This window comes from Lepisma saccharinum, chromosome 10 (assembly GCF_977018435.1).
Source record: "Lepisma saccharinum chromosome 10, izLepSacc3.1, whole genome shotgun sequence".
In the NCBI taxonomy this organism is placed as follows: domain Eukaryota; kingdom Metazoa; phylum Arthropoda; class Insecta; order Zygentoma; family Lepismatidae; genus Lepisma; species Lepisma saccharinum.
In genome coordinates this window covers 83,721,522-83,737,677 of record NC_139238.1, presented here as the reverse complement: position 1 = coordinate 83,737,677, position 16,156 = coordinate 83,721,522, and the positions used below count along the sequence as shown (strand labels likewise).

The window sequence follows — 16,156 nt, the reverse complement described above, 5'->3', positions numbered from 1 at the left end:
TGATGAGGATATCAAAAATGAAGAAGAAAGGCTCTTTAATATAGCAAAAGAAAATGGTTTTCACACTAACAGAATAAACCAAATCAAAAAACAAGTTGCAAGAAAACTAAAGGAAAACAGAAATACAGACAAAGATGAAAAATCTGTTGAAAAGAAATTTGTGTGCATTCCATTCCACAAGGGATTCTCACATAAAATTGCAAAAATTTTTAGAAGTTTTAATTTCAAAATTGTTTTTAAATCACCAAGAAGTTTGGAATGTACATTTAATGAATTCAAAATGAGAAACTCTCTACCAGATGTGGAAACCACAGGAATATATAATATAAGTTGTTCATGTTCAAAAGATTATGTGGGACAAACAGCAAGGAAAATGGCAATAAGATGGCACGAACACGATTTGGACATTATAAATCTAAACCCAAGAACAGGTTTCTCAACTCATATCATCGAAGAGAAGCATTTGATTAAAAAGAGAAGGGTTTTTAAAAAGATTAACGGGAAACACAGAGTTGAATGTCTGGGAAGCTTCGTTCATTGCAGAAGAACACTGGAATAAATTAAATAATGAAAATGGTAACATAGATCCAGTATGGAGTTTTCTTTTTCACAAATGGAGTAAGCCACCATCTTTAAAATTTAATGTAACAGAAAACATCAAGAGACTTTGTGAAAACAATGATGAATTTGAATTGCCTGATGATATTTTGGATTCATAATTTAAATAAAAATAAAACAGACCGTTTTTTTCACAGTTAAGTTGCTATATTACAACAATGTAACATTGACAACATCCATTATATAACAGATTCTTTTTGTTTAAAAATTACTAACCATTGTTATAACTGTATCTTTAGTCAAAATGAAAATAAATGTCTGATGAAAGGAGCGTGTGTTCTCCTGAAACGTCACAAAGAAAAACTGTTTTCTTATGCTTGTAATAACCGTAAACTACAGGAAAATAATTCTATAATGCAAGCAATGCGTACATACAAGAAAAACTATTTTTGTGAGGAGTTTAAAATATATCTGTTTAAAACTTCCTTACTCATGTTTTAAAAGAAATTCATTCATTCATTACCCAACAAGAAAAAAAACTGTTTCTGAGAATAAACTCCGTTTACCTAGTTAAAAGCTAAGGCTTTAAAGGGCCACTCAGCACACACCAGGATAATCACAGTACAACACGACTCCACAGAGAATTATCCTGGTAGTGGGTCAAGGCGCCAGAGTCTCGTTGGCCTGAAGAAGCAGCAACGGGGTGTGAAGTGAAATTGACTCTTGGGTGCCTTTCCAGAAACACACTTCAGTGTTTGGACATAACTTGTAACACAGTTACAAGTAATAGTTACTTTTCCTTGAGGAATTCAAAATGTAACTACCTACTTTTAAAAGTAAGTAGCTATACATGTAACAGTTACTTTTTTTGCAATAGAGGTAACGTTATAAAGTTACTTTACGACATATTGCATTGTTAACTTGAAAATTTGTAACGTGGGAGAAGTGCTAAATTTGGCAACCCTGTTCCCAACAATGTCTATGGATGCTAAATTTAGAACATCCATGCTCTATTACAATTCGTCATTTCTAATTTTACTTGAAGACCACTGTCTTGTTCCATCCTATTGTTTTGTTTGTTGTTGTAATAATATTAATACATGAATGATAACACTGTCCAACAATGGTTTTGTTAAAAGTAAAACTTCAACGGTTCTTTATGTTTTGCCACCTGCTGATTCCGAAAATGAAGTCAGAAATTGTCAATCACCCACCATTTTTTTGTAACAATAAAAATATAATTCTGCATTATTATTGCAGCATGCAGTCCATAATTAGCTGATTGGTAGGCAATATTTAAAATATTTGTATGTCTTTGCTCCAACAATACACTAGTAACTTTATGTCATTGATGTCTGCATGAATGACAACAATTAAACTTGTTAAACAATCCGACTGAAAAAATTGACAATGATTAATTTTTCAACACAATGCTGTGATTTAACTGTCATGTCTACTTCTCATTTCAATAGCAAGTTGTCTGCAGGAAAGAAGCTCTCCTGAGTGTTCTTCAGTTCCAGTGAGTTTTTCGAAGCAAAGACAGAATCATGTCAAGAAGTTGCGTAAACGACAGGAACAATTTTTGTTATATCTGTGGTGAGTTGACCTTAAAAGCAAATAGGAGAACATTTACTCCTCGTGTAAGAAAAGCTTATGAGTGTTACTTTGACAATAAGATAGACGAAAACAAGAAATGGGCCCCTGATATCTGTTGTGCGAACTGTGTAACGCTTTTTAGTGGTTGGCTGAAATGATCTCGTCATATGTCTTTTGGAGTTCCTATGATATGGCGGGAACCTAAGGATCATATAACAGACTGCTATTTTTGCTTGACAAATATATCTGGGATAAATTCGAAATAAAGTCAAACAGTGAAATATCCATCACTAGAATCATCAACTCGACCGGTGCCTCATGGACCTGGAGTTCCTATACCTGCTCCACCAGATCTCAAATGTATAACGGAAGAAAGTGAAAGTGTTCCTAACAAATGTAGCGAATTGCATAATGATCCTGATTCTGTGGGGAGTGTTTCAACAGCTGAACCTCACTTAATAACTCAAGAGGATCTTAACGATTTAGTTTGAGATCTAGAGTTAAGTAAGGGTAAAGCAGAACTGCTTGCATCGCGATTAAAAGAATGGCATTTGTTGGAGAGTGACACTAGTTACTTTTTCCGGCAGGAGAATTTTGTTCATCCACCACTTGTAAGTTCAGACAAAATCTTACTGCCTCCTCTCTACATAAAGCTTGGTCTGATGAAGAATTTTGTAAAAGGAATGGACCGCGAGGGTAGTGGATTTGTGTTCTTCAAAGTCAAAGAGAGGTTTTCGCGAATTACTGAGGCGAAACTAAAAGAGGGAATATTTGTTGGCCCTCAAATCAGGAAACTAATGAAAGATAATGATTTTGAAAAGAACCTAAATGAGCTGGAATTGGCTACTTGGCAATCTTTCAAGGAAGTTTGCAAAAAATTTCCTCAGAAACTACAAGTCATAAAATTACAGAGAACTTGTCAGTAATTTGATTCAGAACTATCATGCTCTGGGGTGTAATATGTCTCTGAAGATATACTTTTTAGACTCCCACCTCGTTTCTTCCCGCAAAACCTTGAGACAATGAGCGACGAACATGGAGAACATTTCCACCAGGATATTGATAAAATGGAAAAGCCATACCAGGGAAAATGGACTCCAAATATGATGGCAGATTATTGCTGGACAATAAAAAGATATCTTTCTCAGGCAAAGTACAGACGAAAATCAAGTTCGAAGACATTCTAGATATGCCATTGTAAATAATATTGCATCGTATCACTATAAGGCTATATAAGATTTGTATGTACCTGATATTTTGTATGTACCCTGTTACTCAAATTTCATGGGTGATGGATAAATTCTGTAATTAGATTTGAAATCAGCACATGAAATTCAATTAGCATCACCCCCAACTTCTCTTTTAACAGACAAAAACTTCAATTTTGTTGGACAGTGTAATCACTCCGAAATTGCTAGAGCCACAAAGATGAAATCTGCTGGATTGGAAGCATGGGAAGTAACTACAAAGCGACCTCCCCTCCTTGTCCCTATTCCCCAATGTCATTTGTATTTGTAGTAAAACACTTTGTGTATTCATTTAATTTTGTGCATTTCTTTGTGTAAGTATATACTAGTATGTATCATTTTATATGTAGCTTACTGCTCCATATGAAGTTTATCAGTATACATGAAATACATTGACAATGTTAGTTGGCAGAACAGTCTATAGGCTGAACTTCGTCCTCCTAGTAAATAAATTTATTATTATTATTATAAATGTAATAATTCCCTCACTGAAATATTGAACGTTTGTCTCTCTTGTTACAGGACGAATACTTAATCGTTTTTCCAAGGATCTAGGAGCTGTTGACGAAGTGCTGCCGGAAAAACTGCTCGAAGCTATAAATGTAAGTTTGTTTCTTTAATGCGAGAGGAATATAGGTGTGTGTTTGGTACGAAAGTGGTAGCGTGGCCGAGCGGTCTAAGGCGCTGGTTTAAGGCACCAGTCTCTTCGGAGGCGTGGGTTCGAATCCCACCGCTGCCAATTAAATTTTCATTGTTTTTAATAGACGTCGAAGAAGTTACATACATACTGGAAGATTAAGGAACTACAGCATGTGGTAGCGTGGCCGAGCGGTCTAAGGCGCTGGTTTAAGTCACCAGTCTCTTCGGAGGCGTGTGTTCGAATCCCACCGCTGCCAATTAACTTTTCATTGTTTTTAATAGACGTCGAAGAAGTTACATACATACTGGTAGATTAAGGAACTACAGCATGTGGTAGCGTGGCCGAGCGGTCTAAGGCGCTGGTTTAAGGCACCAGTCTCTTCGGAGGCGTGGGTTCGAATCCCACCGCTGCCAATTAACTTTTCATTGTTTTTAATAGACGTCGAAGAAGTTACATACATATTGGTAGATTAAGGAACTACAGCATGTGGTAGCGTGGCCGAGCGGTCTAAGGCGCTGGTTTAAGGCACCAGTCTCTTCGGAGGCGTGGGTTCGAATCCCGCCGCTGCCAATTAACTTTTCATTGTTTTTAATAGACGTCGAAGAAGTTACATACATACTGGTAGATTAAGGAACTACAGCATGTGGTAGCGTGGCCGAGCGGTCTAAGGCGCTGGTTTAAGGCACCAGTCTCTTCGGAGGCGTGGGTTCGAATCCCACCGCTGCCAATTAACTTTTCATTGTTTTTAATAGACGTCGAAGAAGTTACATACATACTGGTAGATTAAGGAACTACCGCATGTGGTAGCGTGGCCGAGCGGTCTAAGGCGCTGGTTTAAGGCACCAGTCTCTTCGGAGGCGTGGGTTCGAATCCCACCGCTGCCAATTAACTTTTCATTGTTTTTAATAGACGTCGAAGAAGTTACATACATACTGGTAGATTAAGGAACTACAGCATGCGGTAGCGTGGCCGAGCGGTCTAAGGCGCTAGTTTAAGGCACCTGTCTCTTCGGAGGCGTGGGTTCGAATCCCACCGCTGCCAACTAACTTTTCATTGTTTTTAATAGACGTCCAAGAAGTTACATACATACTGGAAGATTAAGAAACTACAGCATGTGGTAGCGTGGCCGAGCGGTCTAAGGCGCTGGTTTAAGGCACCAGTCTCTTCGGAGGCGTGGGTTCGAATCCCACCGCTGCCAATTAACTTTTCATTGTTTTTAATAGACGTCGAAGAAGTTACATACATACTGGAAGATTAAGGAACTACAGCATGTGGTAGCGTGGCCGAGCGGTCTAAGGCGCTGGTTTAAGTCACCTGTCTCTTCGGAGGCGTGGGTTCGAATCCCACCGCTGCCAACTAACTTTTCATTGTTTTTAATAGACGTCGAAGAAGTTACATACATACTGGAAGATTAAGGAACTACAGCATGTGGTAGCGTGGCCGAGCGGTCTAAGGCGCTGGTTTAAGGCACCAGTCTCTTCGGAGGCGTGTGTTCGAATCCCACCGCTGCCATTTAAATTTTCATTGTTTTTAATAGACGTCGAAGAAGTTACATACATACCGGAAGATTAAGGAATTACTGCATGTGGTAGCGTGGCCGAGCGGTCTAAGGCGCTGGTTTAAGGCACCAGTCTCTTCGGAGGCGTGGGTTCGAATCCCGCCGCTGCCAATTAACTTTTCATTGTTTTTAATAGACGTCGAAGAAGTTACATACATACTGGTAGATTAAGGAACTACAGCATGTGGTAGCGTGGCCGAGCGGTCTAAGGCGCTGGTTTAAGGCACCAGTCTCTTCGGAGGCGTGGGTTCGAATCCCACCGCTGCCAATTAACTTTTCATTGTTTTTAATAGACGTCGAAGAAGTTACATACATACTGGTAGATTAAGGAACTACAGCATGTGGTAGCGTGGCCGAGCGGTCTAAGGCGCTGGTTTAAGGCACCTGTCTCTTCGGAGGCGTGGGTTCGAATCCCACCGCTGCCAACTAACTTTTCATTGTTTTTAATAGACGTCCAAGAAGTTACATACATACTGGAAGATTAAGGAACTACAGCATGTGGTAGCGTGGCCGAGCGGACTAAGGCGCTGTTTTAAGGCACCAGTCTCTTCGGAGGCGTGGGTTCGAATACCACCGCTGCCAATTAACTTTTCATTGTTTTTAATAGACGTCGAAGAAGTTACATACATACTGGAAGATTAAGGAACTACAGCATGTGGTAGCGTGGCCGAGCGGTCTAAGGCGCTGGTTTAAGGCACCAGTCTCTTCGGAGGCGTGGGTTCGAATACCACCGCTGCCAATTAACTTTTCATTGTTTTTAATAGACGTCGAAGAAGTTACATACATACTGGAAGATTAAGGAACTACAGCATGTGGTAGCGTGGCCGAGCGGTCTAAGGCGCTGGTTTAAGGCACCAGTCTCTTCGGAGGCGTGGGTTCGAATACCACCGCTGCCAATTAACTTTTCATTGTTTTTAATAGACGTCGAAGAAGTTACATACATACTGGTAGATTAAGGAACTACAGCATGTGGTAGCGTGGCCGAGCGGTCTAAGGCGCTGGTTTAAGGCACCAGTCTCTTCGGAGGCGTGGGTTCGAATACCACCGCTGCCAATTAACTTTTCATTGTTTTTAATAGACGTCGAAGAAGTTACATACATACTGGAAGATTAAGGAACTACAGCATGTGGTAGCGTGGCCGAGCGGTCTAAGGCGCTGGTTTAAGGCACCAGTCTCTTCGGAGGCGTGGGTTCGAATCCCACCGCTGCCAATTAACTTTTCATTGTTTTTAATAGACGTCGAAGTAGTTACATACATACTGGTAGATTAAGGAACTACAGCATGTGGTAGCGTGGCCGAGCGGTCTAAGGCGCTGGTTTAAGGCACCAGTCTCTTCGGAGGCGTGGGTTCGAATCCCACCGCTGCCAATTAACTTTTCATTGTTTTTAATAGACGTCGAAGAAGTTACATACATACTGGTAGATTAAGGAACTACAGCATGTGGTAGCGTGGCCGAGCGGTCTAAGGCGCTGGTTTAAGGCACCAGTCTCTTCGGAGGCGTGGGTTCGAATACCACCGCTGCCAATTAACTTTTCATTGTTTTTAATAGACGTCGAAGAAGTTACATACATACTGGAAGATTAAGGAACTACAGCATGTGGTAGCGTGGCCGAGCGGTCTAAGGCGCTGGTTTAAGGCACCAGTCTCTTCGGAGGCGTGGGTTCGAATACCACCGCTGCCAATTAACTTTTCATTGTTTTTAATAGACGTCGAAGAAGTTACATACATACTGGAAGATTAAGGAACTACAGCATGTGGTAGCGTGGCCGAGCGGTCTAAGGCGCTGGTTTAAGGCACCAGTCTCTTCGGAGGCGTGGGTTCGAATCCCACCGCTGCCAATTAACTTTTCATTGTTTTTAATAGACGTCGAAGTAGTTACATACATACTGGTAGATTAAGGAACTACAGCATGTGGTAGCGTGGCCGAGCGGTCTAAGGCGCTGGTTTAAGGCACCAGTCTCTTCGGAGGCGTGGGTTCGAATCCCACCGCTGCCAATTAACTTTTCATTGTTTTTAATAGACGTCGAAGAAGTTACATACATACTGGTAGATTAAGGAACTACAGCATGTGGTAGGGTGGCCGAGCGGTCTAAGGCGCTTGTTTTAAGGCATCAGTGTCTTCGGAGGCGTGGGCTCGAATCACACCGCTGCCAATTAACTTTTCGTTGTTTTTAATAAACGTTATATATTGTATGCCCCACCTAGGGCTGGTCCTGGAAGGAGTTAAAATTTGCTTTACCAGCCTTTCCAAGAACCATGTGGCTATTTATTTGGAAAAAATTAGTGACTGTTCCGAGAACAACTTAATATTACAAAAACTGGCTGTTTACCGTCGATAGCGTAATGGTTATTGCAGCCGTTTTATCATTAAAGTGACACGGTTCGATTCCTATGGAGAGGGAACAATTTCACCGCTTCGGAACTATACCCAGCTCCAAATAATGTGTAATGTTGATTACAATTGACAATATTTGTAAGCGACATTCTTGAAAATCCATGACAGTTTCGAAATGTTTTTTTTCTAAAGTCACTTATTTATAAAATCAGATTAACCGCAACGGCAACTGAAAAGCAGTAACTCTCCAAAAAAGTAGCGAGGAGGTAGGCGACGAGCCAGACTATTTACTGGGTGGAGATCCCACTTTTATATTATATTATATTATTCCTAAATACCACATGCAAATTTCTCTTTTGCAGACGAAAGTGCATTAAACTAACCGGTTACTTACTACTGGAGTCTCCACTGTTGAAAAACCGGCAATGAAACAGAGAGAAATGTCCCTGTCTATTAATTATTAAAGGTGCAACATCAACGTAAAATATAACTGAACAGTCTGGCATCTTTAATCACCCAAAAGCCATCGGCAGCAATTTAGAACGATTGTACCCATATGGAATCTTACAACCTGCCACTCATGGAAGCATATACAATACCTGCAAGGTAAAATGCTATTCACATGTCTGCCAGTTACATTATCCCCTCTTCTACATGGAATATCAATGCAAAATTGAAACCAGACAATTTTTTTTAATCCCCTCATGAATTTCGAGCTTTGAAAATGCATTCTCTTTTATAAATGATTTGAACATTTAAATTCCTGTACACATAGCAAACTGCTTGTAAGGAACATGCTTTTAATGCCTGCAAGAAATAATTTGACTTCCCTTGCGCTTGCATCTGGCATTTTGAAATCGAGGAGGGGAGATTTTTGATTCGAATCTTGGGCAACGCATGAGTGTGTTGTTCTTGTTTTAGCGTTATGGACTTAATCTAATCATTATTCATTCTCAATATCGCGATTAACTCAAGAAATAAAAATGCGACAAAAATATAATTTTCCCTGCATGTCGACTAGGCTAAATTGTGTAGGCTTATCATCAGCCCCGAAAACTTGCTAACATCCCAACAACGATATCTCGAGATAATCAACATCATTCAGCAGCATAAAACTTCAAGACGTATTTTACGTAATACTTTTCTTTGTACCGGATGTCCCCTAAAATTTCTTTCTTTATATTAATACAATAATCGGGAGTAATGCTACAGTATAAATTGAAATATTGCAGTACTTCTCACTGGCAAGTTCTTTCACCTGCTGTTGAACCAGGTACCATTTAATTAGGTGATATCTGTACGGCGCCAAAAAGGAAAGTTCAACAAGGTCACTTGACCACCCTACAAGGAAAAATTACGGCTTGCTTCTCCCAAGAACAATCTCGCCTGGTCCCACAGCCAATATAATCCTCTGTGGGTTTATGTGTTGTCCTTACGTTTGCTGAATGCCCCTTTTACAGCTTCAGCTTTTAGCAAGAATTTGGAGATTTTAAGAAAGTTTTATGGGTTTTAATCTTGGTTGGGAGTTAGTTCATCTCCGATAACTGTGTGTGTGTGTGTGTGTGTGTGTGTGTGTGTGTGTGTGTAGGAAAATATATTGTAAAAATTGGTTGGTGGATTTAAGAACTTGCCCCTCCCCCCCACTCCGAAATAAGTTCCGACGTCCCTGTGCTGGTGCTTCTGCTACGACTTCTACTAATGTTAGAAGTAACTATTATGTAATCTTGATTGTAGCAAGTACTATATTATTCAATAATAAACTGATTGGGTGCTAGAATCAACTAAACTAAAACTGCTACTGCTGCTGCTACTACTACTACTACTACAATAATAATAATAATAATAATAATAATAATAATATAATAACATAATTTAAAATACCGATAATGCAATAATTTTAAAAGTGACCCCCTCCTTGACAAACTTCTTCATATGTTACTGCTCTGTATCACAACATTTTTTGAGGGGAGGGGGTGTCCTCGACATCTTCGATTCGACCCCCCCCCCTAGGAAAATTTCTGGCGACGCACATGACTGCTAGGTAAAGAACCCCCCCCCCCGTTCCATTGAATTTGTCCTGCGGGTTCATACTTGTCATCTGTTTCACAGCTGAAATTTATGACTAGGGGTTGAGTATTTTTTATTGTTGGCGATTGTTGGCCCGGTCGTACTTGCCGATTTGTTGATGGAAGCTCCGGCTGCATACCAACCTGTCGGTGGTCCATCTGAAAAATGTATCATGGTGGACCACGTGTACAGCTGTGCCATTAAATAGTGCTTACGATATCTGTTTCGGGGACGATACTGATTTTATCGGTGCGTGAAGAAACGCTCTAAGACGCTTAATTTTCGCTTCCATTCAACACTGAATTGCCATAGAGGCTTCTTGGTGGCGTAGAGGTAATGTTGCCGCCTTCTAATCAAGGGATCACAGGTTTGATACCCGGTGGAGCCACATGTTGTTTCGGGTCTCACTTTACCCTGTAAGTCCACTACCGATTAGCCTACCTTTGCATAAAGTGGACTTAAAACAAAAAAAAACAGCTAACACAACGTCCATGACCACTTTCAAAGAGCTCGAGCTATTTGTTCATGTAATTATTTTTTTTTTAAATATGTGATTAACTGCAGCTACAACACACATATAACCTTCATGGCATTCTCAACCATCACACAAAAGCGATTGTGTTCGAACCAACTTGCACACATGTAACCGCGACAAGAAGATATTAAAGCTAAATTCCCGCCAAGATTTCCCGCCTAAATAACAATGACACTGCAAGGCAATTGAGAGTTACGTTTTGTAATGTTAATGATTCAGTTTTTAAAAATGTATGTATGTTGCACTCAATTACAGCTGATAATCATTATCTATCTTTATGCATGATAAAACATTCAAATTTCGGATTTAAAAACAGTTTCTTCCCGTTTTATAAATTGACCGTTAAATTTTAACGGTAGGATATTGTAAATGTTACGGCAAATCTAACAGTGGATATGTTTCAAACTGATTTACTTTTCTCAACTTTCAGTCGATTGTGATGCTGCTTGCAACCCTCATAGTGCTGGCATTAATCAACCAATGGATGCTGATTCCAACCGTTCTACTCGGCGCCCTTTGTGTAGCCCTACGCTACTTCTGCATTCCTACGATAGGAGCCCTGAAGAGGCTAGAAGGAGTCAGTAAGTAAACATACCTGTGACTTATCTCATTGATTGCCTCGAGTCCAAAACGAATGTAATGCTTTCCTCCGTTGCTCTCTCAGAAAATCAGAAAAGCCCCGTCAATGGAGGTAAAGAAAAGTCGAATTTCGGGAATAGCCCCCCTCCCCAGCGCTCTCCTAAACATCAGATTCACAGACTCTTAGTTACTAGCCTATATCTTGATCATAAGCAGATACTCTTTCTTGTCTTGATCCTCTAGTTTTGGAACGTCCCTTTTTTTTAGTATCTGTCCCGATTTTTTAAAAACGGGACTCCAAAATATTTTTTCTTTCTGTGACAATAAGTTATTGGCATAGAATTACTGCAACAATACACCTTCTCTACTATTATGAATGGTATGTCATTGTTGGGTAGAAATTATTGCACATTTTAATATCAACAATGTCTTAAAATATCGGTCTCTTATGTGTTTACCTGGAATTAATGTTTCCACTGAACGAGTGCTTTCGAACATGAATGGTTTGTGGACAAGTGACAACAACGCTCTTTCAGTACAAAATTTGAAAGCTATGTTGATTAATAAGGTGAACTTTGTTGGCACGTCTGTACACTATTACACAATGTTATTTGAAAAGAATGATGTACTGAAGAACACCCATTCATCGGCAAAGTACCAATGAGTGACCAGTAATTCTAAAAGACTGCTTGGTTGAAGTGCAGTGCATATCGCCATATTATATTTAAGTTATTAACAGAGTATTTATTTATTTATTTTTAAAGCATATGTAATTATGACAAAAAGTTATTAAAATGTGTACATTTTGCCGTCACGTTTTGTCACGTTTTTCCTTCATGAAAACATCTAAAATGTCACGTTTTGTTCTCTTAATAATCTGGTCCTTGGTCTGGTGTCGCTATTGGAGATTTCCAATTCGCTGGACAATCTACATGACGACGTTGAAAAACAATGAAATCAAGAATATCAACCATTCAAGTTGTTGGCTCAACCTTAAAAGAGCCAAGACAGAATTTCAAATTAACATAGCATTACACATTATAACTGAATGAATATTATGGATCATTTTAGCGCTGTGCGTGTTAAATGCATGCGTTATTGCTTCAATGTACAATCTTATCTATCAGATTTGAGTATAAATTAGTAATTATTTGCTACTTTGTTTATTTCCTTTCAGCTCGAAGTCCAGTGTTTTCACATCTGAATGCTACACTTCAAGGTCTCAGCACCATAAGAGCTTTGGAGGCCCAGGGATCCTTGCGAGAAGAGTTCGAATACCATCTTGTAAGTAGTCACTCTATAAAACGCAAGCACGGCTGAGCAAACCAATGCAAATCAAGTGGCTTCCGATTGGTTATTCCTTTATGGGTGGCTTAACTGATGTCTAAATTAAAAATTATGTATCTTGGGTTCGATTGCCGTTAGGAACACAATTTATTGATTCGGGTTCAATTTTCATATCAGTGCAAAGAAGTTGACTTGAAGCATGAACCCCTTCCCCGGGCCCAAAAGGTCTCATAAATACTATCATCTATCCTGGACATCTAACAATAAATCGTCATAAAAAGGAAGTAAGAGGAATTGAAAAAAGACACACATAGAGAGAAAGAGGTAAGAAACCAAAATACAAAGAAGGGAAGACGAATATGGAAACGAGTCAGAAACAAGTGAAAGGATAATAAAGAAACGACAGAGAGAGAGATAGAGAGGAAATATAATAAAGAAACGAGCGACAGAGAGAGAACAAACAACAACAGAATGCAGGGAAGACGAATATGGAAACGAGGCAGAGACAGAGAAAGGATAATAAAGAAACGACAGAAGGAGAGAGAAAGAAAATAAAGAAACTACAGACAGAGAGAGAGTGAGACATAAGAAGAAAATAAGGAAACGACAGAGAAAGAGACAAGGGAAGGAAAATATAGAAACGTTCGGCAGATAGAGAAAAGAAACAATAATAGAAAGAAGGGAAAGTGAATATGGAAACGAGGCAGAGAAAGAAAGAGGATAATAAAAAATGACAGAGAAAGAGAGAGGAAGAGGAAGAAAATAAAAACGTCAGAGAGATATGGATAAAGGAAGGAAAATAAAGAAACAAGCGACAGAGAGAGAACACATCCAAAAATAGATAGAAGGGACGACGAACATGAAAACTAGGTAGAGAGAGAGAAAGGATAATAAAGAAAAGAGAGAGAGAAAGAGAGAGGAAGAAAACTAAAGAAACGACAGAGAGAGTGAAACATAGGAAAACAAAGAAACGAGCGACAGAGAGAGAGAAAACAGAAACAAAAAAGAAAGAAGGGAAGACGAATATGGAAACGAGGCAAGGAAAGAGATATGATAATAAAGAAACGTCAGAGGGAGAGAGAGAGAGAGAGAGAGAAAGCGGGGAATAGAAGAACAAACGAGAGAGAGAGAGAAGAAACAGGCAAAGAAGGGAAGACGAATACAGACGCAGAAGTCAGAGATAAAGATGGAGTAAAAATAGAGAGGGAGAAAGAGGGAGAGATAAAGATATGAAGCACAGAGAAAGAGATAGAAATGAAAGAATATTGAGAAAGGGATAGTAAAGAAGAGAATGAAAGAGGTAATGGTAAAGGGACAGTAAAGGGGCGAGTAAGCAAGGAGAAAAATTTACTAAAAATAGGAAACAAACCTTACATCAATATCCTTTTTCTTATTGCAGAGGAGGTCGTATGTGTGTGTGTGTACCATGTAAAGAGATTTTGTTGGTTGATTTCGTGTTTTAAGACCACTTTATGCACAGAAAGGCTAATCGGAGACTGGACCTAAAGTGGGAACCGAACCACTATATGCCTCCACCGACCTTGTAAAGAGAAACTACGGAACAGACATAAGTGTAGGCACACGAATTTATTTGGAAGTACATTAAGAGAATTCTTAATTATATATCTGGACAATGTTAGCCTAATTGTCGTAACTTCTTGTTCAATTTTCACAGAAAACTATTAGGTATATAAAGATGAAATTTTGACATGTCCCTGAGCATTCATTATCACTTTAGGACAGGTTTTTCTATCATTGTGAAGGTATTTATATTACTTAAATAATCAAAAATCAATTTGCCGTTATTGAACCCATTATTAACAGTTCATAAATTGCACACAGCTCCTCCATACATCGATATGCATATATTTTTCTTGAGGGTGCGGTTTCGATACTGAAATGTTCTTGTTATGTATAAATGTAAATAAACTGAACCTTGTGAGTTGAAGGTTACATTAGAATCGAGGCTGTACTCGAGAGAGGGGAAATTGTGGGCTGATTGGAGGAGCTCTGTGCGATTTAAAAGTGGAAAAACATCTTGTTTTCTCCTTGATTAGTGGTTATTATAGCAAGCATTATCGCGTTGCTTTGGAGAGAGAGGGGGGTCATCTCAAATGAAATTAAATTTCTTACTTTTTTTTATAATTTTCATTATTTTAATGGAAGTTTCTATATTTTTACTTTTTGAGAACTTATTAGGAGGTGACCGTCATACCCACATGCTGTAAATCTTAGCCCTACCAGTATGTATATTCCATCTTGGACGTCTATTATAAAGAATGAAAAAGTTCGTTGGCAGCGGTGGGATTCGAACCCACGCCTCCGAAGAGACTGGTGCCTTAAACCAGCGCCTTAGACCGCTCGGCCACGCTACCACATGGGCTAACGTTTTACCCTACCACTATGTATATTCCATCTTGGACGTCTACTATAAAGAATGAAAAAATTGTTTGGCAGCGGTGGGATTCGAACCCACGCCTCCGAAGAGACTAGTACCTAAACCAGCGCCTTTGACAACTTTTTTTTTTAATTTCCTTTACTATTTACATCTTATTATAACAAACTTTTCATGATTACTATACAGGTTTTACAAACTAGGATATATTACATTTAGAAAATTTGCATAGACATTGTTCTGTTTGTTTGCCGACATATTTTGAAATGTGTGCCTTAAATAATGCACAAATTGTTCATGAAAGTCAAGTTGCTGATAAGTAGCGGCAAACCAAGCATAGTGCCCCAGTAACCACAATACACTGTTCTGTTTCTTGTTAGGGAAATAACTAAAATTGGGAAACAGAAGATGATAAATTGTAATATTCTTCTCATTGGTACGACAAATGACACTTACGAGTTTCGCAACATATTTCCATGACGTAGCAGTTATTAAGCATTCACTGAGCTTATGCACTAAACTATCAGGCACGTTACATATTACACATAATGACGAATCTGCCATGTTCAGATCATAGAGTTTCACTCGAGTCAGCAGTATTTGATGCACTATAACGAACCACGCCGATCGTATTCTTGTTGGGAGATGCCTCGCGTGTATATTTTTCCACACCACAGGCCAACGAACTTCCGGGTGTCTTGCAACTATCTTAACAGCCTGTTGAGACGCTACACGCATTCTTGTGTACATTTGCGACACCACTGGAACAGGCAGGGTAGGAGTTTGTAACAAGCCATAGCAGATCTCTACTAAGGTATCACGGAGGTACCTAAGGTTGGGGGGAATTGAGGCTACGTTTATGGGAGACTCCAACGGTATACGAGCCAAGCAGTATCGAAGGACGTAACTGGTAATGCTATCCGGCCTCTGAATCATCGTCTCGATGTCCGCTTGAATGCGGAGCGCCTGGCTCTTATGTTGCACGTGTGCAAGATTCAAGCCCCCTCCTGTATTATGTAAACACAAGGTCTCGTGCTTAACTCGTAACAACCAGTGGCGTATGCTGGTTTTAACTAGTGGGTAATCTCAGACACTTGATTCATCCACCCACTCCTGAAGTCTCCCTGCAAATTTACATCAACATCCATACAGGATTTACGAATGTATGTGTGAAAAATGTTACCTTATTGTTGCGACCACTGTCGAATAATTGTTGTGATTGCACTTGCAGTTAATCTACGTTTAGAATTTCAAACAATAAAACAAGATAATATAATAACTCTATAAGAAAAACCTGTAACAAAGAATATGAAAGTAATTCGGTAGTGAAATAAAAACCCTCAATATTAATTGAAGTGT

General features: G+C 39.3%; 1 protein-coding gene and 21 non-coding genes across 23 annotated transcripts in view; 21 read left to right on the top strand and 1 right to left on the bottom strand.

The window, feature by feature from the left end:
• The window catches only part of LOC145993999 (ATP-binding cassette sub-family C member 4-like), a 215,507-nt gene that overhangs the window by 129,540 nt on the left and 69,811 nt on the right, over nucleotides 1-16,156 (top strand). For both annotated transcript variants that reach the window (XM_083130042.1, XM_083130043.1), the window contains exons 16-18: nucleotides 3,924-4,003; nucleotides 10,967-11,117; nucleotides 12,293-12,399. In XM_083130042.1, the coding sequence (XP_082986168.1) occupies nucleotides 3,924-4,003; nucleotides 10,967-11,117; nucleotides 12,293-12,399 (338 nt within the window). The remainder of the gene's footprint in view (nucleotides 1-3,923; nucleotides 4,004-10,966; nucleotides 11,118-12,292; nucleotides 12,400-16,156) is intronic.
• On the top strand, nucleotides 4,059-4,140 carry TRNAL-AAG (transfer RNA leucine (anticodon AAG)). The gene has a single exon. It is a non-coding gene; the product is annotated as a tRNA-Leu (tRNA).
• TRNAL-AAG (transfer RNA leucine (anticodon AAG)) lies at nucleotides 4,373-4,454 on the top strand. The gene has a single exon. It is a non-coding gene; the product is annotated as a tRNA-Leu (tRNA).
• TRNAL-AAG (transfer RNA leucine (anticodon AAG)) lies at nucleotides 4,530-4,611 on the top strand. Its single transcript has one exon. It is a non-coding gene; the product is annotated as a tRNA-Leu (tRNA).
• On the top strand, nucleotides 4,687-4,768 carry TRNAL-AAG (transfer RNA leucine (anticodon AAG)). Its single transcript has one exon. It is a non-coding gene; the product is annotated as a tRNA-Leu (tRNA).
• TRNAL-AAG (transfer RNA leucine (anticodon AAG)) lies at nucleotides 4,844-4,925 on the top strand. The gene has a single exon. It is a non-coding gene; the product is annotated as a tRNA-Leu (tRNA).
• Nucleotides 5,001-5,082, top strand: TRNAL-AAG (transfer RNA leucine (anticodon AAG)). The gene has a single exon. It is a non-coding gene; the product is annotated as a tRNA-Leu (tRNA).
• On the top strand, nucleotides 5,158-5,239 carry TRNAL-AAG (transfer RNA leucine (anticodon AAG)). Its single transcript has one exon. It is a non-coding gene; the product is annotated as a tRNA-Leu (tRNA).
• On the top strand, nucleotides 5,472-5,553 carry TRNAL-AAG (transfer RNA leucine (anticodon AAG)). Its single transcript has one exon. It is a non-coding gene; the product is annotated as a tRNA-Leu (tRNA).
• On the top strand, nucleotides 5,629-5,710 carry TRNAL-AAG (transfer RNA leucine (anticodon AAG)). The gene has a single exon. It is a non-coding gene; the product is annotated as a tRNA-Leu (tRNA).
• Nucleotides 5,786-5,867, top strand: TRNAL-AAG (transfer RNA leucine (anticodon AAG)). Its single transcript has one exon. It is a non-coding gene; the product is annotated as a tRNA-Leu (tRNA).
• TRNAL-AAG (transfer RNA leucine (anticodon AAG)) lies at nucleotides 5,943-6,024 on the top strand. Its single transcript has one exon. It is a non-coding gene; the product is annotated as a tRNA-Leu (tRNA).
• On the top strand, nucleotides 6,257-6,338 carry TRNAL-AAG (transfer RNA leucine (anticodon AAG)). The gene has a single exon. It is a non-coding gene; the product is annotated as a tRNA-Leu (tRNA).
• Nucleotides 6,414-6,495, top strand: TRNAL-AAG (transfer RNA leucine (anticodon AAG)). Its single transcript has one exon. It is a non-coding gene; the product is annotated as a tRNA-Leu (tRNA).
• Nucleotides 6,571-6,652, top strand: TRNAL-AAG (transfer RNA leucine (anticodon AAG)). The gene has a single exon. It is a non-coding gene; the product is annotated as a tRNA-Leu (tRNA).
• TRNAL-AAG (transfer RNA leucine (anticodon AAG)) lies at nucleotides 6,728-6,809 on the top strand. Its single transcript has one exon. It is a non-coding gene; the product is annotated as a tRNA-Leu (tRNA).
• Nucleotides 6,885-6,966, top strand: TRNAL-AAG (transfer RNA leucine (anticodon AAG)). The gene has a single exon. It is a non-coding gene; the product is annotated as a tRNA-Leu (tRNA).
• TRNAL-AAG (transfer RNA leucine (anticodon AAG)) lies at nucleotides 7,042-7,123 on the top strand. Its single transcript has one exon. It is a non-coding gene; the product is annotated as a tRNA-Leu (tRNA).
• Nucleotides 7,199-7,280, top strand: TRNAL-AAG (transfer RNA leucine (anticodon AAG)). Its single transcript has one exon. It is a non-coding gene; the product is annotated as a tRNA-Leu (tRNA).
• TRNAL-AAG (transfer RNA leucine (anticodon AAG)) lies at nucleotides 7,356-7,437 on the top strand. The gene has a single exon. It is a non-coding gene; the product is annotated as a tRNA-Leu (tRNA).
• TRNAL-AAG (transfer RNA leucine (anticodon AAG)) lies at nucleotides 7,513-7,594 on the top strand. The gene has a single exon. It is a non-coding gene; the product is annotated as a tRNA-Leu (tRNA).
• Nucleotides 14,696-14,777, bottom strand: TRNAL-AAG (transfer RNA leucine (anticodon AAG)). The gene has a single exon. It is a non-coding gene; the product is annotated as a tRNA-Leu (tRNA).